At 42.6% G+C, this 20,199-nt stretch overlaps 1 protein-coding gene across 2 annotated transcripts; it reads left to right on the forward strand.

Moving 5' to 3' along the window:
* The first annotated feature begins 10,722 nt into the window (after nt 1–10,722).
* LOC119736169 lies at nt 10,723–14,601 on the forward strand. 2 transcript variants are annotated; one of them, XM_038210192.1, is made up of 2 exons: nt 10,723–10,948; nt 12,628–14,601. In XM_038210192.1, the coding sequence occupies exon 2, from the start codon at nt 12,658–12,660 to the stop codon at nt 13,270–13,272; it is 615 nt and encodes a 204-aa protein (XP_038066120.1). In that variant the 5' UTR covers nt 10,723–10,948; nt 12,628–12,657; the 3' UTR covers nt 13,273–14,601. The 2 variants fall into 2 exon arrangements, with proteins under 2 accessions (XP_038066120.1, XP_038066119.1); XM_038210191.1 differs by lacking the exon at nt 10,723–10,948 and adding an exon at nt 10,955–11,306.
* Nucleotides 14,602–20,199: the final 5,598 nt, after the last annotated feature.

A 20,199-nucleotide genomic window follows, 5' to 3' on the forward strand; every position in this document is an offset into this window, starting at 1 on the left:
TCACTTATATTTCCGGGGAAGTGGGCAACAATTTATATTCGTTATGGTGAAGGGGGTGTTTTTTATGTATTAAGTAGTAGTTAATGTCATTATAACAGTTCGTGTTTTTATTATGGTGATGGGGTTGTAGAGCAAAGTATTGTAACACGTTTATTTGCAGAAGAGAGTAAAACTATAAGAAAGGACATATTGGAGCACTTCATAATTATGTCAAGCACCACATGTTAAATGTATTTATTACAAAACTGTGAAAATGAAATCAGGTACAATGCACACACAAATTTTTTAGTAATAATGTATTTGCATTCAATACAGGGTAGTACTTTGACAAAACTCAGGGGATATAATTGTAGCAAATTTTCGGAGCGATTTTCGTAAGGGACGTCGGTCCAGGCTTGTTTAGCATAGGCAAAAACATTCCATGAAAGACTTTCAAGCGAGACGGGTAATCATTCCATAATTATTCTTGGATACAACTAAGCCAAGGATATAACTTTAAAAAAGGATGGACATAAAACAGCAGAAAAGAGTGATTATTTTTGCACTATTTCATTTTCATGACTTCTAAATAATAAAATTATGGCTAGAAGAAAAATGTGTTTTGAATGGGTAAAGAGAAAAAGCACGTCACGTCTTCGTCTTGAGTCGAGATTCTTGCTTTGGGAACTGGTTGAAGCATGCACTGGAGCATGCTTGGAGCATGGTTGGAGCTGGTCATGTGATGTGGGTGTCATCGGGAGTCCTGTGTAAAGGAGTAACAAAGAAAACTTGTAAAAAAATACATCGGCTAACAATAGCTACAAATAAATTGTTCCTGCGCGGTTTGTGCCTTACGATTCTGCGCGCCGTGCGTGCTCACGGGTGTCGGACGCTTCGCCCCATTTCCACGTCGCCCCATGTCACTTCGCCCCTAACCACTTCGCCCCATCCCCACTTCGCCCCATCCCCACATCGCCCCATCTCCGCTTCGCCCCATCCCCACTTCGCCCCATCCCCGCTTCGCCCCATCCCCACTTCGCCCCATCCCCACTTCGCCCCATGTAGTATAAAAAAGGGAAGGCTAGGGGTGCAGACCAAATAAACTGCCAAAGACCCCAGATAATAAATGCTCCCAATTCTAGAAACTCAGGAAAAATACAAACTCTCTGATGAGGTGCTCGAGACACAGATGAGAGAAATGATGGCTTAAATAAAATCATCAGCCGCTGGATTCAAAAGAATCCCGTAGGTATGGGTCAGTGAGTTCAAAGGAACTCACTGCCTTGAGGAAAATGTTCCGTCTGATATGTGAGACTTACAACTTCATTGATGAGATTGGTTCCTCCAAGAGTGAAATTAGGATGTCAAAGGTATTGTCGTTCTCAGATAAGTGGGAGACGGGTTGGTATAGCCGGGTTGGGAACAAAGTTGGATCTTTTACTTCAAGCTTTTTTCTCGGTAGGGGAGAGCCTAGCTTGAGAGGTTGGTTATGAATTGTTCATTTGGTGATGGGCTAATTCTTTCCGTTGGTTAGCAATTAGTGAATCTATTGAAATAGTTTTTTTTTAAGCCAAAAAAATAGATGAGATTTTTTTTTTTACATGTAACGGCTGGGGCGAAGTGGGGATGGGGCGAAGTGGGGATGGGGCGAAGTGGGGATGGGGCGAAGTGGGGATGGGGCGATGTGGGGATGGGGCGAAGTGGGGATGGGGCGAAGTGGTTAGGGGCGAAGTGACATGGGGCGACGTGGAAATGGGGCGAAGTGTCCGACATTCGTGCTCACAGCACATCGCGCAGAAATCGCCATCTTTATTTTCGGGTTGCGTGTTTTCGCTGTGCTGTCATCGTAATTCCCCCCCCCCCCCCAAATTTCTCTAAAAAAAAAATCAAAACCCGGCCCTCTATCTATGACATACCTGTTTATTGAGAATGTCTCCAACTATTTTGGTCGGGCTTTTTTAAAGTGGATTTTGTTCCCTATAGGAACCGGGCCCTTCTACTAAATACTACACGATCGCCATGTCCGAGGCCCACGCGATTGGGTCACACTTTTCACAAACAACAATTGTCATTGCCAGCAGTGGTGTTCGAAAGAATACTTATAATCCTTTGCCAGAGGTGTTCGAAAGAATTACTACTAACTATAATCTATAATGTGTCATAGCACAAACCGGACTTACCATTGAAAGAGAAAATTGTAGCATAATCAATGCATCAAACGACCATCAAACGAAGCTAGTAGTGCTGAGAAAATGTGGGGCAAGCATGCCTTCAGCTTTGCATGTTGCATGGAATACCGTTGCATGCGCTGCAGCGCATGCTCCTCTATACGAACGTATACGTATACGTGGCACGACAGGTGTAGCGTGAATATCCGACTCCATGAAATGTGGACTCATTGGTAGTCCTGCGCACGCGTGAGTACGATACTGTGCTATTTTTAGGATCATTTTGGGAGAGTGACCTGTCACGTACGTGCGAGGGATCAACCAATAATAGGGAAATAGGGGTCCGATTTTCATAGGAGTCGAATTTTCACGTGACACCGGCCCGTACGCAAGATGGCGGCCGGCTCAATGGGGAAAGGAATTCTGGGAAATATGGGGCGAAAATAGCCGGGCCCCGTTCCGCATCCCCCGCAGCCAACAGGCGCGATGGGGACGGGAGACCGGTCGGAGACCGGTCGGGAAAATGGCAGCGCCCCCGAATCATTTTCGTGATTGTAGTATAGATGCATCGTGCAGTCGGTCCTCGATCTGTGCGTGTGAAGTACTGACCTTTAACAGTAGCCTACATTTGGTGTACCGGTGTCGACGTTGTCCCAGCAAAAGATCACTGAACGCTTCAGTAATTTAGAAGTGTCTCGTGTCCGTATAGTCCGTGTGTATTGTCCGGGCCGTCCTATACGTTTTTGCATGTAGATTGTAAATACTGTTGCGTTCCCTAATAGCAGTTCATGAAACATTTATTAGAGTCAACAATAATTCAATAAGTTGGAGGGATACAGAACTTTGGGGTGACAGTCACACATGTCAATACACTGATTTATTCATCTCTTCACTTTACATAACTTTGTTAGATTTCATCAACCTATAGGGTTTCTCATTTTGGTAGTCTTTGGTAGCGTTATAGAGATAACAGGTTGGCGTCTACAAAGTCTATACATGTACTATGTACAATGGCAAAACCATGTCAACCAATACGAACTGAGTGGGCACCGGCACGGTACGGGTTATCGACGGTCTGACCGAAGCGGGAGCGGTCCGTTACGATGACCGGGGAGGCAACGGCAACTGGACGGGGCCAGCAAGTGTACCAGGCCGCACTACAGTTCGAACCAAAGTGTGCATGTGGCGTATCGGGTATCCAAGGTCAATCGAGGCACTATGCACCAAGGATAGTGTTTATGACAAGACCGGGCTAGCATAGCTGAACTACGGGGGAAATGGCTACGGGGAGCCGGCTGGCCACAGCGGGAGCAGTCCGCTGTGGTGACGGGGATGAACTAGCTCTGGCTGGGCTAGAACACCAGACAACCGCACAACATGTTCAAGCTAAGACTAGCAGTCCAATGGCCATTCGAAACCGCACAGCACCATTGGGACTAGTGTATTACTATTTCACCAGCTTCTACACACTCCTCAAGGGATCTAGGAGAAGGATGCTTCATAATAACACTAGTACTAGTGATTGCACTATTACTTCACCGCGCCTCAACCATCAAGGGAGGCCGATACTTCGTAGTGACTAGAGTCGCACAACAATCGGTCTGTCAGAGTCGAGTTCGTCGCACATCATACGATTAACCGCACAACATATAAGTTCGCCGCACAACTTTGGGTTTAGGGTTCGTTCGCACTACATTGGTTTCGTGGTTCGCCGCACTGCCGAAAGTAAGGAAAACCTCCGGTATTTATAGGCAGTAGAAGTCTCGGGATTAAATAATGCATGAGCACTGATTTAGGAATTAACCAATAGTAATCTTCCATGTCTTAGGGTCACATGACTAGTCACATGATTTACTAAGAGTGCCTAGTGCAAGAGACTAGAAACGTGTGCATTTACATAAGGGAAAACATGGAGAGAGAAGTGTGCAAATACAGAGAGAGATGTGTGCAAATAGTTAGACCAGAGTGCAAAAGTGTTTACACAACATCTTGAGCAACCTTGATGGAGTGAGTGACAAGCTAAAAGGTAACTGTGTCACAGATGATTGACACCGCAGGATGTCTTACCACGCCTGCAGCTACGCGACCACGCAAGGGTAACATTCCATTCCCTCGAGCTAAGTACGGGACTGGAAAACTGGACCGAGAACTCCAGTTAGTGTTCATGGGTAACACACGGGGGAGAGAAACGCTCCGTGCCGCTGAGCAGTCTCTCGGAGAACGCCAAAGCACGCATGCTATGGGGAAAGGAACTTAGCTCGCTGGGGCGAAGGGAGGTGTGGTCAGTCGCGCACATGTACATCGCTACATGAATAATGCATACAGTAGCGCGTGTGGTATTGCATCATGCGCTGTGCTTGGTAAGAGACCCTGGGAATAAAAGTGCAAGTTGGCAATTTACAATAAATGGGTAAAATATAGGAACTATAAAAGACAACAAGAAGATTGTGTACTTCATGGACAGAGTGAATCCAGAGGGCGCTAGATTTCCATAATCAAGCATTCTGGGTTCGTAACAATACTATACAAATAACGAATGTTTGTGAGTGCGATGGTAAGAATAATTTCATGAGGTGACAGATTGAATGTTCTATTCCACGAGGCGAAGCCGAGTAGAATTTATTCAGGTTTTGTATAAAACAAATAACGAATGCATTCGTTATTTGTTTTATACAAAACCTGAATAAATTCTCGTCATTTGATTGGTAAATTATAAATTACAATTTATTTTGATTTTAAAGATGCTGAACTACCCCTTCACGAAAATGTTTGAACCCAACGCTGTAGCGCTGGCTCTTTGGAACAATACGCGCTACGCTGAAAGCGCACACCAGCATGCATTTTGCACGCAAATACCGCGTCATGGAACAAGCGCAAAGTGAAACGGTATAACGCATGGGTATACCGCATGGTCGGACCGTGCATTATACCGAATAATAATATGTCACGTGATCTACAATTCACCAATCAGATGACGGGGATTTATTCAGGTGTTGTATAATAATAAATAATGCATGTTAACTCGTAAATATTCATGTTGCCATGGTCTGGTCTTTTATGTTGTTTGGGCGTTTTTAGGTTCTTTGTTTAGCCTGATACATGAAGTCATGTGACGCGAAAGCCGCGCGTTTTGAAAAACCCAGAAAAAAGGAGAAGAGCTCCAACGCCGATCGCCATCAAAATTATGGCAAAATATTATTGCAAGCTTGCATGAAAATTAATAGATCCGCCGATGACCAGGTCTTGAACCTTCGGTGGACTCCTGGAGCTAATTCTGACATCTCTGCCAGCAGACCGTAAGTTTGAGCTAATTTTTTTACTATTTTCTCAAAGAATTTGTGTTTGGCTTACTCTGTTAATTCAATGGCAGTTATCGTTTGATCATTGCTCCTTGATAAGGTACAGGTACTTGATTTTATATAATGTACCCACAACCTTGATTTAGCCTTAATTAAGTGATTACATGTATTATAATGCTAAGCTCTTAATTCGTAGTAATGGCAGGCAATCGATTATAATTTGATCTTTAAGGGTGTATCAACTCTTAAATATTACTAAAATATTACAGATGGCAACTTGGCCTTGCTAGCTAGACGCCATCCCTGACCGTCCAGGCTACGCGAGACAGAGTCTGCGACAGGCCCTATCCCTATCTGGTGAGGAGACCGTCCGTCGTGCGAGGCAGACAGGCTCCTCGACAGGACAGTTAACAGCGCTGACAGAGCTACTGGTGTCCACAGAACCACACACCTACACAGAGGTTGCGCATAATAGCTGGGACAACGACGGTCAAGTTCAAGTGAGGATATCACAGACTCCCACATTTCAGGCGGGCCCATTTAATATATTGCCGGCTTAGTTTAGGATAATTCATTGTTTATTTTATTAATAAGTTACTATAGGTTGTCTTATTAAGATTTATTAGATTAGGATTAAGTTATCATTCGATAAATTATCTAATTCCTATAGGCCCTAACGTATATCGTTTCATTAAGTTTTCCTGAATTAGAATTAATTTATTGTTCCATCAATTAACCAGTTATTATATTATTGTTGAAGTGCTTAGTGTAGGATTTATTGTGAGATCTAAGTTCTGCTAATTGATTAACTTAATTCTAGTTTAAAGACTCCACCCACGAATTAATTAAGTGTTATTCGTTCTATACATATTATTCTGTAAATACCCAACAATACATGTAAATACTGAAGAGGAAGTTGTACATATTAAATAATTTGTAAAAACCTTAGAAAATTCTGGACATTTAATTCTTGAAGTGTTTATGAAGTTTGCGGGTGGGAAAATCAATCCCAAAATTTATTAGCCGTTTTCTGGGGTAGTTGTGACAACCGGTACATGTACCCACATGTACATGTGCATGTTCCATAAAGATCTATGCAAAGAACTATGAAACTAATAGGTCTATGAAAAGGAGTGATGCATTCTTCAAGGACAAATGTTTCCCGCCTAATTCAATTATACCTTTAAGCTGTTTTGCCAACGTACAAATCCCTCAGTCGATCGTTGAAATATTCATTCCATAATCAGTCACTAGCTGATCAACGCCAGGGTCACAATTAAAGTCCAGATTTGTCTGAGGAGCATGAAATTCAATACAAAGTAAAAAAAGGCAACATTTTTGACCTAAATGCTATTCCAAATGAAAACAACTGAGTAATTATACGACATATCCCAGTGGTCAGATACAGAGCCTAGCTGAATGGCGCCATTCCCAGCCCTCTTAGTACAACAAGCCATAACGGCAAGACTCTGACCCAATTTAGGTTCTGTACTGTCACGCCAGATTGGTTTGATAAAAAAGAACCGGCATTGGTCCAATTCAGGCTCTTTAACGTGTTCCGTAGAAGCAGTGGCGTAGCCAGGAATTTCTCAGGGGGGGGGGGGGGAAGGGGGGGGGGGGGCTGGGGGGCTGGAACATTTAATGGGGGCGTCATGTAGATCAATGACAATTTTTTTAGAAACTCAAAATGTCAGTGGGGGGGGGGGGGAGGCGACTGTTAATTGATGGAACAATAAATTAATTCTAATTCAGGAAAACTTAATGAAACGATATACGTTAGGGCCTATAGGAATTAGATAATTTATCGAATGATAACTTAATCCTAATCTAATAAATCTTAATAAGACAACCTATAGTAACTTATTAATAAAATAAACAATGAATTATCATAAACTAAGCCGGCAATATATTAAATGGGCCCGCCTGAAATGTGGGAGTCTGTGATATCCTCACTAGAACTTGACCGTCGTTGTCCCAGCTATTATGCGCAACCTCTGTGTAGGTGTGTGGTTCTGTGGACACCAGTAGCTCTGTCAGCGCTGTTAACTGTCCTGTCGAGGGGCCTGTCTGCCTCGCACGACGGACGGTCTCCTCACCAGATAGGGATAGGGCCTGTCGCAGACTCTGTCTCGCGTAGCCTGGACGGTCAGGGATGGCGTCTAGCTAGCAAGGCCAAGTTGCCATCTGTAATATTTTAGTAATATTTAAGAGTTGATACACCCTTAAAGATCAAATTATAATCGATTACCTGCCATTACTACGAATTAAGAGCTTAGCATTATAATACATGTAATCACTTAATTAAGGCTAAATCAAGGTTGTGGGTACATTATATAAAATCAAGTACCTGTACCTTATCAAGGAGCAATGATTAAACGATAACTGCCATTGAATTAACAGAGTAAGCCAAACACAAATTCTTTGAGAAAATAGTAAAAAAATTAGCTCAAACTTACGGTCTGCTGGCAGAGATGTCAGAATTAGCTCCAGGAGTCCACCGAAGGTTCAAGACCTGGTCATCGGCGGATCTATTAATTTTCATGCAAGCTTGCAATAATATTTTGCCATAATTTTGATGGCGATCGGCGTTGGAGCTCTTCTCCTTTTTACTGGGTTTTTCAAAACGCGCGGCTTTCGCGTCACATGACTTCATGTATCAGGCTAAACAAAGAACCTAAAAACGCCCAAACAACATAAAAGGCCAGACCATGGCAACATGAATATTTACGAGTTAACATGCATTATTTATTAGTATTGTTACGAACCCAGAATGCTTGAATATGGAAATCTAGCGCCCTCTGGATTCACTCTGTCCATGAAGTACACAATCTTATTGTTGTCTTTTGCTGTTCCCTTATTTTACCTAATTATCGTAAATTGCCAACTTGCACTTTTATTCCCAGGGTCTCTTACCAAGCACAGCGCATGATGCAATACCACGCGCGCTACTGTATGCATTATTCATGTAGCGATGTACATGTGCGCGACTGACCACACCTCCCTTCGCCCCAGCGAGCTAAGTTCCTTTCCCCATAGCATGCGTGCTTTGGCGTTCTCCGAGAGACTGCTCAGCGGCACGGAGCGTTTCTCTCCCCCGTGTGTTACCCATGAACACTAACTGGAGTTCTCGGTCCAGTTTTCTAGTCCCGTACTTAGCTCGAGGGAATGGAATGTTACCCTTGCGTGGTCGCGTAGCTGGGCGTGGTAAGACATCCTGTGATGTAAATAACCTGTGACACAGTAACCTTTTAGCTTGTCACTCACTCCATCAAGGTTGCTCGAGATGTTGTGTAAACACTTTTGCACTCTGATCTAACTATTTGCACACATCTCTCTCTGTATTTGCACACTTCTCTCTCCATGTTTTCCCTCATGTAAATGCACACGTTTCTAGTCTCTTGCACTAGGCACTCTTAGTAAGCCGTGTGCCTAGTCATGTGACCCTTAGACATGGAAGATTACTATTGGTTAATTTCTAAATCAGTGCTCATGCATTATTTAATCCCGAGACTTTTACTGCCTATAAATACCGGAGGTTTTCCTTACTTTCGGCAGTGCGGCGAACCACGAAACCAATGTAGTGCGAACGAACCCTAAACCCAAAGTTGTGCGGCGAACTTATATGTTGTGCGGTAAATCGTATGATGTGGGACGAACTCGACTCTGACAGACCGATTGTTGTGCGACTCTAGTCACTACGAAGTATCGGCCTCCCTCGGTGGTTGAGGCGCGGTGAAGTAATAGTGCAATCACTAGTACTAGTGTTATTATGAAGCATCCTTCTCCTAAATCCCTCGAAGAGTGTGTAGAAGCTGGTGAAATAGTAATACACTAGTCCCAATGGTGCTGTGCGGTTTCGAATGGCCATTGGACTGCTAGTCTTAGCTTGAACATGTTGTGCGGTTGTCTGGTGTTCTAGCCCAGCCAGAGCTAGTTCATCCCTAGCCCGACTGCGTCTGGCCGTACAGTACTATCGCAAGCTCTGTAGTACGGCCAGACGCCCGATGCTTCCACAGAGACTGAATTTTGTTGGCCGCCGATGTAGCGAATTTGCTACATCTTTCGATCGCGATTATCTTTTCATCCAGGATACAAATTTCCAAAGTTAAAGTTTGTAGTCGTAGAGCAACTCATACCTTTTCGAAAAAACGTTCTTTGGTCTCAATATTTTCATCCATCTGGCCACAAGACGAATTTCAGTCATCAGATTCCACAAATATCGTCCCCCATGCGATCCCCCATGCGATTTCAAAATGGCGGCCGCGCAGTAATGTATGCAATATGCAGGCGCGCCCGCGCAAACTCTTGAATATGCATAATTAGTCTGTGACGTATGACCGTACGGCCCCGCTGCACGCACGTCCAAAAACACGAGGTCATACCTCACAGACTAATTATGCATATTCATGAGCTTGCGCGGGCGCGCCTGCATATTGCATACATTACAGCGCGGCCGCCATTTTGAAATCGCATGGGGGATCGCATGGGGGACGATATTTGTGGAATCTGATGACTGAAATTCGTCTTGTGGCCAGATGGATGAAAATATTGAGACCAAAGAACGTTTTTTTTTCGAAAAGGTATGAGTTGCTCTACGACTACAAACCTTAACTTTGGAAATTTGTATCCTGGATGAAAAGATAATCGCGATCGAAAGATGTAGCAAAATCGCTACATCGGCGGCCAACAAAATTCAGTCTCTGTGGAAGCATCGGGCGTCTGGCCGTACTACAGAGCTTGCGATAGTACTGTACGGCCAGACGCAGTCGGGCTAGTTCATCCCCGTCACCACAGCGGACCGCTCCCGCTGTGGTCAGCCGACTCCCCGTAGCCATTCCCCCCGTAGTTCAGCTATGCTAGCCCGGTCTTGTCATAAACACTATCCTTGGTGCATAGTGCCTCGATTGACCTTGGATACCCGATACGCCACATGCACACTTTGGTTCGAACTGTAGTGCGGCCTGGTACACTTGCTGGCCCCGTCCAGTTACCGTTGCCTCCCGGTCACCGTAGCGGACCGCTCCCGCTTCGGTCTGACCGTCGATAACCCGTACCGTGCCGGTGCCCACTCAGTTCGTATTGGTTGACATGGTTTTGCCATTGTACATAGTACATGTATAGACTTTGTAGACGCCAACCTGTTATCTCTATAACGCTACCAAAGACTACCAAAAGGAGAAACCCTATAGGTTGATGAAATCTAACAAAGTTATGTAAAGTGAAGAGATGAATAAATCAGTGTATTGACATGTGTGACTGTCACCCCAAAGCTCTGTTTCCCTCCAACTTATTGAATTATTGTTGACTCTAATAAATGTTTCACGAACTGCTATTAGGGAACGCAACAGTATTTACAATCTACATGCAAAAACGTATAGGACGGCCCGGACAATACACACGGACTATACGGACACGAGACACTTCTAAATTACTGAAGCGTTCAGTGATCTTTTGCTGGGACAACGTCGACACCGGTACACCAAATGTAGGCTACTGTTAAAGGTCAGTACTTCACACGCACAGATCGAGGACCGACTGCACGATGCATATAGTGATAACACAGTTGGCCAAAGTAAACAATGACCAATGTACATGTACGTGCAGCTGTTGGTGTTCTGGAATACTGCCAGGAGCCATCCTAGCTAGCACTAGCACATGCTCTATGCAGAGGCCTACGTGTATTTTATCCACCAGGTCATCAAGAGTGCTTTCAGCTGATCGTGGTTATGGACTGATTAGCATAAATTCCCATTCAGCAATTCTTACACACTAGTTGGGGAAAGGCGAGCCGCATACAGAGTCAGAAGATTGTGGATCTTTCCGGAGTACTTCAAATTTTTCAGACGAATAAAGGAGCTAGGTATGTGTGTATCTGAAGCAACCAACTGTCATTTCGTGCAAAGAAACTAAAACATACTCACTACACATTTTGAAGCAACATGTTGAAGTAAATTCTTTCACACTCGTACTTTATTTTAACCCCGTCATGTCCATGTACATATTTAATTGTATTCACGGACACAAAATTGTCAAATTGTGGCTATATATGATGTGGTACTGGCCCATTTCTGGAACAATGCTGGCCCAGTTCTGGATCAATGCCGTCTCAGTACTGGACCGATTCTGGCATAATGTATTGGCCCAGAATCTGTCCAGTACAGGTTTGATTTTGGTATCATGTACTGGCCCAGTTCTGCGCTGCTGTGCAAGCCTTAAACGGGCCAATGACCAGCCAATTCAAAAAGCCAACTTTTTTTGTCAGCAATGATTTAAGTAAATGTTTATAGAGTTCTTCTGACATCAATCCCACCAAATAAACCCGCTCAACAACCATTGCAATGCGCCGTAAAAATGCCCTTAAAATATGTAGTATGCATAATAATGATCAGTTTTGAAGAGCAGCCCCATTTGGAAGATGGGTATACCAGCCCCCCCCCCGGCTTTTTTTTATTTTACGGAGGTCAAGCATGGAGGAATAAGTCCGGAGAAAAACAACATGTCTAGGTTTCGGCGCGGATGTGCGTTTGCCCCCCCCCAACCCCACCGACATCAAAAGCTGGATACGCTGCTGCTTGATATTTTAGGATCATTGACATGATGTTGTCTGGCGGTTTTTTGATTCAGTCATTCAACAACCTAAACCGCATGTTCAATTGTTCATGTTTGCCAAAAATGCCATAAACTTGGCAATCTAGAAAGCATGATAACCACCAATTCGCAATAGTTACATGATTTCATAAGTACAAACCATTGTCAAACCATTTGGTAAAACCACGGTAACTATCATTTTACTGTCAACACCATAATGCAACCGTGGTATCATCGTTTCACAATCATTTCATATGTAAAAACCACGTGTTTTTAATACCATGGCTTTAATATCGATATACCATGGTAACCACAACATAACCATGGTTAGCATGGTGATACATATTTTTGGTACTCTATTACTTGGTACTTTATCCAAGTCATTAAAAAAAATATGCATGAAGCATCATTTATTTTAGGTACTGCCATCAAAACCATTCCATCCACTTAATGAGTTGGATATCTTCTTTCCCCCCCCCTCGTCCCCCCCCTCCTCCCTCCCCACACCCCCCCCCCCCCCCCCCAAAAGTCCAAAACAAATCTGACATATTGCAGTGAATGTTTTAAAAATCTGTTTTGAAAATGTTTTGCAGAGTTGTAATCCGGTTGGAGCGAGACGTCAAATGGCGCTTTTGTACACATGGAAACCTCTGCACTCCATTCGTTACCTCATCCCCAGTTGTGTTTCCATCTTAAGAGCCGAGTATCCGAATTGCAAGGCAGACCTTCTACCGGAACTTGCCAAGCATGAACTGAACCCTGCACCTTGCTCGTACGGACTGGTCGAGCACCCAGACGACAAACGCGATGAAGAAACTCTGGTGGGTCATGTCCGATTTCTCCCAGTCACAAACCGACAGGGGGCGGTTTACGCCGAGGGCTTCTGCATTGATGTTGAAAAGAGAAGGAATGGCATCGGTGAATTGGGCACTCTGAGAGTAGAGTATCTTGCGAGAGAGCAGGGATACAAAGAACTGTTCTTAAGCACCTATCCCCGTTGCAAAGAAGTCTTCATCAAGCGATCTTGGTCCATCTTCAAGGAACCGCTACACACACTGGGAGCAAACCTGCTCCACACCAACACGTCGGTCAATGGTGGTCCGATATTTGTCAGTTGGCCAGGCAACACACTGTACCCAGGATGGGAGTGGGTGTACGAAGGGGGTGTCATGGCAACGGAGGCAGATTTAGCAGGTGAATTCTCGGGCATTGTTTTGGTCAAATACCTTAAGAGATAACACGTTTGCACAAACATAGGCCATGGAGGTTGAAGCGTTGAAAACTACACAGTTTGGTTCTCTGTGATGTTCATGGAGATGGAATAATGCATGACCAAGCAGATCATTTTTGTCTTATTTCTTGCAAACTTTGTGCAAAAATCCTTGGTTTTTTGTTGTTTTTTTAATATGATGAATTTCTTGCACTTACATTCTGTTGCTAGATATTTAATATTTTAATGGCAAAATAGTGTATTTCAAATAACATGTAATTTCCATTACACAATATATATATGGCAAAGCGTTTTATCCATAAGTTACATGATTTAATGCCACTACAGTTGTGTGGGAAAACGTATGTATCTTGCATTTAATTATTGAAATTCATTGCATTTAGTGGCAAAACGATGTATCTCAACTTGAATATTTTTTTCCATAGCATTGTTATTGTAAAAAGTTTGAGCTAAAGCATTTCATTTTGTGCAACAAGATATTTAACAACAACAGTAACAGTTTGCCTAGGACAATTGATGACATCTTACATGGAAGGAGAATGATCATTCAAACATGTCATTTTCATCAAGGAGATGGGTATAGTGATGTTGGTGATTGTGGGATGAAATGGTGATGACAATTAAATGACAGGATCGATGGGAATGACTTTGATAATGCTACAATGTTATTGAATTAATTATCACAATGAATAAATTATACACAAAAAAACTTCAACGTCAAAGGAATCCCACACATTACCCTTCTGTTGCATGCTTCTACAACCCTTTCCTCAATTAATACATCATGGAGCTGCAGGGAAATTGGGTACTCATTTTATTCTTTTCAAGTTAAAACTTAACACATTTAGCGTGTATTACTTACATTGGCGTGCATTACTTACATTGGCGTGTGTTATTTACATTGGCGTACACTACTTACATTGGCGTGTGTTATTTACATTGGCGTACACTACTTACATTGGCGTACGTTACTTGCATTGACGTGTGTTATTTACATTGGTGTGTATTACTTACATATGTAACGTTGTTGACTTGGTGTGCATTGTTTACGTTAGTGTACGTTGTTGACTTAGTGTACATTGTTTACATTAGTGTACATTGTTGACTTATTAGCCGTGCATTGTTTACATTAGTGTACATTGTTGTCTTAGCAGTGCATTGTTTACATTGGGCGCATTGTTCAATCTGTGCGCGTTGCTGCTTAGTTGAGCTGTCAGTCAACTCCCAAGTGTAATTAAGTGTCCCTGATAATTAACAGCCTCATTAAAACTCAATCACCACTGCATATTTCTTGATTATTGTATAATAAATTACGATCATATTTGTTGTGCCGACATTCCTGTTGTCCAGGTGCATCTGTTGTCCGTTTATTATGCAATTAACTGAGGGTAATCACAATCATCATAATCGGCGGTATATTTCCTCCAAATGGACCTGCTCCCTAAGCCCTGAGGTCGCTCTGAGCGGTCTCTCATCTTGGGAAAGCTTGGGTTTGGGAAGATCAACTACACTATAATAGGTGTCAGACTTGGTCCCAACGAACTTAGGTTTGGCCCGAGGAGATCCCCGCCACAGTATTTTGCCCAAAGTAAAATTAGCAATCGTAGGCATTCAAGGTTTCCTACATTTTCCTTAAAAAAATCGTCACCGACACCACGAAGTAACACTCATGTACATACCAGTAAAAACTAGCAATCGGAGAAAACGGCATCTCAAGTTAAACGCCTTCTGAAACAACACTTTGCGTCAAAACTGCACAGTATCTTTAGTTGCGTTTTTCGTTGTGGACACTTAATGTATTGATGTTATTAAATTTGCTGTTTTTGACCCGTTTGAATATTAAAACAAGAAAAATAACAGACTAGAGATGAGTTTGTGGACAAACACAAGCTGTTTCGGATATTCGAAATACTCTGTGCACGTCATAAACAATCAGTGACGTCACTAAAAATGTCATCTATAACAGCACATTATATGTACATGTCAAGTTATAACCAAATCGAACATGTAGGTCTGTAAATATAGGCCTATAATGTGATGTAACCAAACACCTGATGACGTCACGATCCCAAATTTCTTCTAGGACCATCTGTGGGTGGTGGTCTAAGTATGTATCAAGACTGAGGTCGATCGGATTTACGAAGGTGCCAAAGTGGAGTGTTTTAAAATGTGTACAAAACATATGGGGAAAAACGCATCTTTAATGTGACGTAACCCAACACCTGATGACGCCACGATCACAATGGACCATCTGTGGGTGGTGGTCTAAGTATGTATTACGTCTGAGGTCGATCGCATTTATGAAGGTGCCAAGGTGGAGTGTTTTAAAACGTGTACGAAACATATAGGGAAAATGTGCATCTTTAATGTGAAGTAACGTGACACCTGATGACGTCACGATCACGAATTTCTTCAAGAACCATCTGTGGGTGATGGTCTAAGTGTGTACCAAGTGTAACGTCGATCGGATTTACAAAAGTGCCGAAATGGAGCGTTTTAATACATGTACCGGTACAAACCCTATGGGGAAAAATGCATCTTTAATGTGACGTAACCTGACACTTGATGACGTCACGATCACGAATTTCGTCTAGAACCATCTGTGGGTGGTGGTCTAAGTATGAATTAAGTTTAAAGTCGATCGGATTTACGAAGATGCCAAACTGGAGTGTTTTAAAACGTGTACAAAACATATGGGGAAAAATGCATCTTTAATGTAATGTAACCTGACACCTGATGACGTCACGATCACAAATTTCTTCTAGGACCATCTGTGGGTGGTGGTCTAAGTATGTACCAAGTTTGAAATCAATCGGATTTCAAAAAGTGCCAAAGTGGACTGGTAGAAGAAACGTGTGCTAAACCTATGGAGAAAAAGTCTGAAAAAGGAGAAGAAAAAAAAAAAAAAAAAAAAAAAAAAAGAAAAAAGAAAAAAAAAAATCTTAACGAAAACAAGAGCTGTTTCGGTGTGTAACCGAAACAGCTAAAAAAAGGTTGAGTGTTGGTTCGTAAAACCAAAAAAAAATCTGCGAAACTGTAAATTTTCGTTTTCACGAAGTAGCACGCTTCAATGTATTACAACACTATATGAGAGTGTTACTTTGTGGAAACGGGGGTCACCGCGCGCGCTCAAATAAGGAGAGTGTTACTTTGTGGAAGCGTTTTTGCTCGCATTTGAGTACAGTGCGCGCCATGCATTACAATGGTAAATTGAACTTGAGTGTTGCTTCGTGAAAACGAAAATTGTCACTTTCGCCATGGATAATTAGGGTATTTATCAAAGTAAAGCTCTTTAGGCCATCAGCTTGGGGGTTTGGTCAGTATCAAATCAGGGCATAAATGATTATAGTGCGCATGCGCAAGGTATACCACCCTAGAGTGGTAACAAGCATTTTGATGGACATTTTGAATAAAAAGGTGATAACACCCAAAAAGCTGCCACCGCTGCATGGCTATCACATATTTTCCAACTCTGGAGGTGTATACCTTGCCAAAAATCGATATAACGATTATTCCCCTCTTTTGATATCGGTTGCCACAATTTTGGACCGAGGCTAATGGCCTACTTGAAACTTTGAAACTTCTTGCAATGGTAGGCTTTGATGAATAATGTTTACAAATGTAAAATACTGAAAACCGAAAAAAAAAAATGGTTTAACACGTGCAGTGTTTCTTCGTGGTATCGGTGATGAATTGATTCCACCATTCTCCAACTCTTTTCACCAAGCTCTGCTTAAAAGCCTGAGATCATATTCAGGAAGTATTAGACTGTATGCCTGTATTAAGGTCTGCTTTAGTAATGTACGGACTTTGCTGTGGAAGAAAATGAATATTTGCTTGCATTACGGCAATAAATGACAAACAGGTTAGCATTTGTAAAAAACTTCAAAATTGACAAAGGCAGCATGATTCGATTCCAAGTAAACTTCACTAATGAAATTTTATTCTTGAAAACCCATATTGCTTCGACATAATCCAGACCATCTATCAAAAACCTAGTCATGCCCTTTGAATACAGGCTAAGCTTAACCTGTAAGCTAAAATGATGTAGCATCAGTCATGGCAGTTTAAATGTGTGTAACGAAGTGTAGGCCTAATCCTAACACAAGTTTGACGTCTTCCTTATACACAACGGAATCCAATCTGATCAAGTCTAGGCCCAACAAAATGCAACAAATGGCCTCTGATTGCTGTTGATAATTGATCTTCTTGTATCTACTGATTACTTTTGTGTTCTAAAGGTGTATATTCATGACTTATGCGTGTACCATATACATGTAGTATACTGAGCGCTACAAGAAATCTACCATCCCATCACTGGCCAGAATTTTAAAATAATAAGCGTTATATGCCTCTGTAATCCACGTCTTTTTTAATGATAATTTTAAATAATTTTTCATTCCAGTTTTAATCAGCATTTTTTTGTCTAGCTAAGCAAGTCTTTAGTAATCTGTCAATAATTAGTATAGCCTCTGTGATCCACTCTCTTTTTTAATGATAATTTTAAATAGTTTTACCCTCCGGTTTTAATCAGCATTATCTTGTCTTAGCAAGTCTTTAGAAGTCTGTTAATGATAATGAATAATTTCATCCGTTATGATTTGTACCTTTCAATTTACAATTTAAAGATGTATTGATTGTATTTTAAGTAGTTTTAAACTAAAATACCCGTTGTAAATTTGAATGTTTTCAGCCTCTGGGCTGCTTTTAATTCAAATAAATAAACCATAATAATAATAATAATAATAATAATATTGGCCATGTTTAACTGCACAAGCACATCAGGGGCTTCCAAATTCTCCAAAAGGCATTAGAAAAAAGCATGAAAAGGTGCTGCATAAAGCGGACATGTCGTTGCTGGATATGCAGCTTTGCTGGACGGGGCACGTCGTGCGCATTGAGCACAGACTGCTGAAGATCCTCCTCTCCGTGGCGAGCTCCTGGAATCACTCAGACGGCCAGGCTGCAGGTCATTGCCGCGCTACAAGGACGTCATCAAACGCCACCTCAATGCCGCCAACATTTCGCCATGAAGCGTCCTAACCTAGGAGGCGCGCTGCGACAAAACAAATCGCGTCAAAACTGCAACTGCGGATACTGCAGAGCGTCAAAATGCCGAAGCCAGACGGCGACGCCACGACGTTACGACGGCGCAACCGATTAACAGTACTCCTAGACTTGACCCAAGTCGGGATCCTGTATGCCGCGCCGTTGATCATGGTCCGTGTTCCGTGTACATTGGGTATGTGGGTGCAACCCTGCAAAAAAAACCCAACATATTCACTAGTGCTAAATGCGCATACTTTGCGCAGAACTCTCACAGAAAAATGATGATCAATGTGTCATCATTCATTTTCTTTTCATTTTTGGTGGGTTGACCATTGACTTTTCGAGATATTCTCACCCAAAGAAGACGACCCCTATTTTCCCCAAAGCGGATAAGTAGCCATCTTGAAAAACGATCCCTCCACAACATGACAAACTAGCGCCACGTTCGAGCCCAATAGCATCCAAAATGCTCAGAATTGGAAGCCCCATGCAGGTCCGGGCCACAGGTTCATTACCATATCTCTTCAATTCCCCAATTGTATGGCTCTCAAAACTCTCCAATATAGAATTTTTTGAGGTTATAACTTTTATTCATGAGCTCGGTGGAAGGATTGTTGGCCTATTTACAGGCGTGCACCCATGTGCGCCGTCCCCGATCATCAGTAGCGCCCTCATGCGCCGCTATGGATCGAGGACTCACTGCACTGACATTGATGACATCACACGTTGACCCCTTATCGCGGAACGGCAACCAGTTGAGGGCGCCCTATATAAGCTAAGGCCATATATGTATGGATTGAATTATAACGAAGCATAGTACGAATACGGATTGAACAAAGCAGAGAAGATACTGCGCGGCAAATGCCGAAACCAGACGGCGACGCCACGAAAGGTAACAACGGCGCAACCGATCAACTGTACTCCTAGACTTGACCCAAATCGGGATTCTCTTCGATGACTGAGTGTCTGCCCAAACCAACCTTGTCCCCAGGGTGTCGAGCAATACGAGCCACCACTACCAGCTCTCTCGCCCTGGTATTGGATCATTTGCATGTGCAAGATTTTTGAAAACGTATGCAAATGAGAAATAGTCTGGTGCCTGAGAAATAGTCTGGTACGTTACATAAGCGTTTGAATTTTGTCTGGATTAAAAAACAGCATCAATTCGTCGCGCCGTGAGTTATGAAAACACGTACTATATTTTTAGGTTAAAAATGTTACAATCTAGACCGCCAATATGCAGAGTCACATTTCATATTAAAATGAGCAAACTGAAAAGGAAAGGAGTATATTTGAGAAGGCGTGGACGTTATAATTACAATGATTCATTGTACAATTAAATACAATGGAATCATCAATAAATTAAATTCGACCCCTCTCGCGACCTCTTTCTCCTGAGGAGATAGTTGCGGCCATTAAGTACCTTAAGAAAGGCAAACTGCTTCTGGAAATTACAACATCCATACAGAGTTCTTGAGGCACATGAGTACCGAATCCGTGAGCTGGTTCCGGCTGTTCTTCACTACTTGCATCCAAACCAGCACCATCCATGCAATATGAAAAACAGCAAAAGACATCGCGATCCTCAAGCCGAAGAAGTCACCCGCTGACCCTAAGAGTTACCGACCAATCTCACTCCTTTCATATCTCTACAAACTGCTCGCAAGAGTTCTTCTCACCAGAATCAACGATACTGTAAAAGAGAAGCTCCCTCACACCCAAGCTGGTTTCCGGAAGGGTCGCTTCACAGCTGATCAAGTTTCTAACCTGGTCAACGATATTGCGGCCGCTTTCCAGAGGAAGGAGAGGCTTGCCACGGTGTTTATTGATCTCACGCCAGCATGCGACGCTGTTTGGCACTGGGGCTTATACCTTAAGCTCTTGA

Source organism: Patiria miniata, unplaced genomic scaffold, assembly GCF_015706575.1.
Source record: "Patiria miniata isolate m_02_andy unplaced genomic scaffold, ASM1570657v1 HiC_scaffold_29, whole genome shotgun sequence".
In the NCBI taxonomy this organism is placed as follows: domain Eukaryota; kingdom Metazoa; phylum Echinodermata; class Asteroidea; order Valvatida; family Asterinidae; genus Patiria; species Patiria miniata.